Source organism: Strix aluco, chromosome 19, assembly GCF_031877795.1.
Source record: "Strix aluco isolate bStrAlu1 chromosome 19, bStrAlu1.hap1, whole genome shotgun sequence".
Taxonomy (NCBI): domain Eukaryota; kingdom Metazoa; phylum Chordata; class Aves; order Strigiformes; family Strigidae; genus Strix; species Strix aluco.
Genome location: NC_133949.1, coordinates 9,861,763 through 9,866,822, shown reverse-complemented (window position 1 = coordinate 9,866,822; position 5,060 = coordinate 9,861,763). Strand labels below are relative to the sequence as shown.

The window sequence follows — 5,060 nt, the reverse complement described above, 5'->3', positions numbered from 1 at the left end:
TTTGTGTGTGTTTGTGTCTGTTTCACCATAAATCTTCAGTCTGAGGACTTCTGGGGAAGCAGCCAATGTGCAGCTGTAGCTAAAGTAGTAGCAGAGTTGAGTGTGTGACGTGATACAAAAATGAATGTTAATGTTAAATATCTTGTTCTAAAGGCTAAGATTAAGAAAAATACATTTGATAAAAAGCTTCGATTTCCACTTGCTAGTAACTGCTTTGAACTGAATCCTATGTCAATATGACAACATTAACAAGACAAGTTCTAAGGACAAACACCCACATCTCCTCTGTACCCAGCTGCAAGAGCCAGAGCCCGGTGGGGCAGCATCTGTGGCCAGCTCTGCGCTCAGACCTCCACCAGTCGTGACAGTTACAGGGCAAAATGCATGTAACAACGACTGGCAGAGCTGTCTCAGCCTTGAGAGCAGTTGCTGCCTCTGCTGTGCAGAGGGAGGGGAGGGTGTTAATTCTCTTCACACCTCATGTGTAGGGAAAACCCTCCCACAGCTTTTAGAGCCCACCCACCCACTGTGGCAATGGGGATGGGGAAAAAGGCAATGGGACCACAACAGGCCTGTTACTTCTGTGAAGTTTCTTGAAAATGAGAAGTAATTGAAAAGCCAAATGCTTTTGGGCAGGTTTGAGCAGCCTTCATCCACCTGGTTGCCATCAAGGCTCAATCTGTCTCAGGGCCAGCTCTCCCTGTCTGAGGCCCATCTTGCCTTGCACTGGTGCTTGGGGTTCCTCAGGAAACAGCCCCGGGGAGCACGCGGTGATGCCGGACTCGCCGAGATGGGCCTTGGACAGGGAGATGCTGGCCCTGAGACAGACTGGGTTTTCAATTTCTTCTCATCTTATAAGAAAATAAACTTGACATGGGTGACAGGCCTGCTCCGCTCCCATTGCCTTCCTTTGCCATCCTCATTGCTGCTGTGGTGGGGGGATGGGCTCTAGGGGCTGTGGGAGGGTTTGCCCCACGACATGAGGTGTTTCCTGGCACAAGCAGGGTCACTCCCCTGGGTGCCATTTCTCTGGGGTGTGGGTGGGGCTGTTAAATGTCCCAGCACCTCTCCTCCTGCAGCCAGTCCCTTGATCTCTCTGGGAAAATGCCAAATCAAACCCCCCCAGACCCAACCGAGCTCCCGCTGCCAGCCTGCGCCTGCTTTATCCCTCCTCCATCCATCCCCCCTGGCGGGCAGCTGCCCAGGGCATCCTTCAACCCCAGGCCTGGGCTGCTGCCTCTTGGGGAGGAGCTGGGGGCATCAGCCTTGGCCCTTCAGGTTTCCCTGCTCTCCCAGGGACTCCTGGGCCATTCCTGGGTCCCCACGGGGAGGCTGAGCTCTGAGGTGACCCTGCTTCTCTCCCCCGGGATTTACATAATCTCACTCCAGATGGAGGTCAGGACAGGGTGTTTTATTAAACCTGCTGAGGGATGTACAGTAGTGGACGGAGGGGGTAGCAGGGGGGGGGATGGAGCCAGCTCCATAACTTAACAACATGAGAACATACAGATAATTATGGGATGGGAACAAATAGAGCTGATGTGGAAGGCAGATTCACGTAGAGGTGCCATTCAACTCCTTCCGCTGGAGGTAGTCCTGGAACCATTTCTTCTTCGGGTCCACGCAGAACTTCTGCCCCTTCAGCGTCTCCACGCTGCGGAGGAGAGGGGCTGTGTTAGCTGGGGGGATGTGGGGTCCAGCCATACCCTGGGGGTCCCCCGCCAGCCAGGGGATGCCTGCAGGAGCTGCCCCCCCACGTCCCTCCAAAGTGCTGACTTTTAGTAATCTCTGAAACCTTGGCTTCCTTCCTGTTTTTCTGGCTGGCAGCTGAAATGAGGGATTTTGGGGCTATTTGGGATAAAGCAGTGAGGAGGGATGTGCGTGTGAAGAGGCAGTGCAGGGCACCCCCAGGCACGGTGCCCTTTGCTGGGGTGCGGGGGCTTGTTTGGAGGAAATCCCCAAAGGCAGAACAACCTGCAGGGACGGTGGGCGAGCGAGGGCAAGGAGCGGAGTGCTGAGGAGGGAGGAAGGCTGGCTGGGGGCTGGGGGTACTCACCGCACAGCCCTGTAGGAGCAGTGGGAAGGTGTCTCCTGGTAGCTCTTGATGCGGTTGTCCGGGATTTTGTTCTCCAAGAACATCTTCTTGTAGCAGCAGGTGCCATAGAGGCTGCGGACTGGGAGGAGGGGAGAGGGGTTGGTTCTCTCCCACACCTGGCGTGAAGGGGGGTGGGTGATGCCCCGAGGGGGGTGGCTGCTCCCTTGGGGACTTTCCTACTCCCTCCCACTACAAGGGGTCCCCTCTCGGGGGGATGCTCCCTGCTTTATCCGAAATAGCCCCAATATTTAAGGGAGGCTCCTCCATCCCCTCTCACATCCCTGGTGGTGCTGCTGAGCCCCACGCTCCCCTGCCTGCAGGAGTTATTGCTCAGCTCCCCAGCCAGGGTGCAGGGACCAAAGCATTCCCCAGGACAATTTTTGCTCATTTTGAGCAAGACTAGGGCAGCCTCATGCTCAGGCAGCCGGCGATGCCCCTCAGCCCCCCCAAACCCATGGCAGGAGCAGGAATCGAAGCTCTTGCCCCCCTCCCCACCCCCCCAAACCCTGTCAGTGCAGGAGCTGAGGACAGTGCTGGGGCAGCTGTGGGGAAGGGTTCAGAGTTGGTACTCACAGGAGGCGCCCCAGCTCTCTGTCCAGAGAGCTGCCAGCAGCAGGGTGAGCAGGGCCAAGGTGGAGACCTTCATGTCTGTCCCAGGGCTCGGTCAAGGTCAGCAGCTCTTGCTGACCCAAGGTCACCGAGAGCTATCTGCCTCTCCTGCCTGCACCTTGGTGTGATATACCCCACCCAGCCACGCTTTCCATGACGGCTCCGGACTCCCCCCAGGAAAGAACTGCCTGGAGACATTGATAAAGGGCAACCAGTGAATGGAAATTCCTTCTCCGAGCTCCTTCAGCCCCTGCAGTACCCTGGGGCTGCTGGAAAGTGTGGCGAGCAGCTCCACGTCGCTGGTGATGCGCTGGGGCCGGCAGTCTATTTTGGGTTTGGTTGCTGCCGCTGGCAAACCACACAGGATGATGCTCGCGCTTGCAAAGCCTTGGGCGAGTTTATTTTCAACAAATACTCATCAGCTCAGCTGCGATGCATCTCTTGCAATTTTGCAGCAGGATGAGTGGCTCAGCAGTGGCCAGGCTTGCCCCAGCCCACCCTGAGACCCACTGTGGTGGCGGTGCCTGTCACTGCAGCAGCAGTGCCCATCATGTCTCCTTGTGGCATCCCAGGAGCGCGGGCTGCCAGTGAGGCCTGACCAGGTACCCCCAAGGGGCAGCTCTGATTGAACTTGGGCTGGGGGTCTCCACTCGCTGGGGTGGCTGATGGGAAGCCCCCTCCTCAGAGGCTGTGCCTGCCTCCTGCTCCTCTCACTGGTGGCTTCCCTAAAGTCCACATGGACACGGTTTGGCCCCATGCACCCTCCAAGCCCCCTCGCAGAGACATCGTTGGGGCTTTGGCTCTTCCCAGCCCCTTACTGACCCCGGCACGTTCAGATGTTGTTGAACACCTGGGTAGGAAAGCCGGCGGCAGGATCTGCTCACTCCCAAGACACTTGCACAGCCAGATGTTTGCATGCATGAGAGCACGTTTAATTCTGTTCAGTGTGTTGTACAAAAATAATTGTAGAGGAGCTGCCCCTTAACCCCTCTGCTGCTGCCAGGCTGGCCAGGGCAGACTGCGAAGGGTACAGGCATCTGCCTGCGTGCAAAGCAGGGCTGAGAGCATGGGGACTGGCAGGGGGTCTGGACCTCAGCACCCCATGGAGTGGGGACACCCCATCCCGGGTGGGTGCTGGGGACGGCAAAGGCCCTTGGCCTGCAGGGGGGTGGTGAGGGTCATTGCAGCGTGATGGGGAGGATGTTCCCGGTGAGCTGCCGTATCCCGATGAGGTGTCCCCACAGCTGCCTCTGCAAAGGGGTCACCATCATGGTGTGTGTGTCCCCCGCTGTGGAGGGGACTCCCCACGCTGCCTCTGACTGCCCGGCTAGCTGGGGAGGGAGAAGGAGCTGACTTGGAAGCTCTGCTGGTACTTCTTCACCCAGGCCCTGGTCGCCTGGGTGCAGATCTCCTTCCCGTTCTTCAACCTGAAGCTGGGGCAGAGAAGAGACGGGGTTAGCAGGGTGCTGGTATGGGATCCCTCTGCTGAGCTTCCGAAGGGCTTGGTGGCACAGAGGATCAGGATTGGGCCCACTGAAACAAGACACAGAGTCCATCAGGGTCTAGAGGGGCTTTACCCCCATGGCTGGGTTTGGGGTACTCACATCACAGCCTGGTGCGGGCACTCGGGGCTGGTGAGGTAGCAGGTGATGATGTTGTCCCTCTTGATCTTTCTCACCCGGAAGCTGAAGCAACACTTGTCTGGCACAGCTGGGGCTCCTGGGGGAGCAGCACAAGCTCGGCTTAGCCTGGAGACCCCCACCTCCCACCTCAGCCCTCCTGCCGTGGGCACAGCTGCTCTTTGAGGGGAGCTCCCCTGCACCCCATGCACAAAGCAACCCCATCCCCGTGGGGGACGCCCCGCTGGGGGCTGTCCCTGACCCCTCAGCCATGGTACTCACTCTGGGCCAGGCTCAGGCAGCACAGTGCAACGAGGAGGAAGAGGAGGAGGATGCAGACCACCCCAGCTGCTTTCGCCATGCCGGGCTGCGGGAGGGCTGTTCAGTGTTGTGAGACAGAGCTGCTGTCTGCAGGGTCAGGGCCGCGGGGCTGCTTTTATGGGGGAGCAGCGGGGCTGCCTTCCCCCAGGGTCATCAGTTGCGTGGGCCGGAGGAGGACCTGGTCCCCCATCACCTCCCAAAGCACAGAGGTTGAGTAATACTCATCCTCTCTCAGCACAGCCCTGGAAAGGGAAAAACCTGCTCCTGGGCCACGCCTTTGGACCCCAGGGGGCTTAGGATTTTTCCCGAGCTTCTGCCTCCAGCATTAGGGCTGGTGGCTGGGTCGCTCCCAAAGCTTGGCTCTGCATCCCTGTCCCTCCAGCAGGCCACGTGCCCCATGGTGGGAGCCCCAGGGC

At 58.7% G+C, this 5,060-nt stretch overlaps 2 protein-coding genes across 2 annotated transcripts; both read right to left on the bottom strand.

Moving 5' to 3' along the window:
• Positions 1-1,390: 1,390 nt before the first annotated feature.
• LOC141932222 (C-C motif chemokine 13-like) lies at positions 1,391-2,786 on the bottom strand. Its single transcript, XM_074845420.1, has 3 exons — positions 2,669-2,786; positions 2,057-2,174; positions 1,391-1,654 (listed from the first exon to the last, which is right to left on the bottom strand). The coding sequence occupies exons 1-3, from the start codon at positions 2,739-2,741 to the stop codon at positions 1,555-1,557; spliced, it is 291 nt and encodes a 96-aa protein (XP_074701521.1). The 5' UTR covers positions 2,742-2,786; the 3' UTR covers positions 1,391-1,554.
• An 828-nt stretch (positions 2,787-3,614) lies between these two features.
• On the bottom strand, positions 3,615-4,722 carry LOC141932096 (C-C motif chemokine 4-like). The gene is made up of 3 exons (XM_074845138.1): positions 4,606-4,722; positions 4,309-4,423; positions 3,615-4,137 (listed from the first exon to the last, which is right to left on the bottom strand). Exons 1-3 carry the CDS (start codon positions 4,682-4,684, stop codon positions 4,032-4,034), a joined length of 300 nt encoding a protein of 99 aa, XP_074701239.1. The 5' UTR covers positions 4,685-4,722; the 3' UTR covers positions 3,615-4,031.
• Between the last annotated feature and the right edge of the window lie 338 nt (positions 4,723-5,060).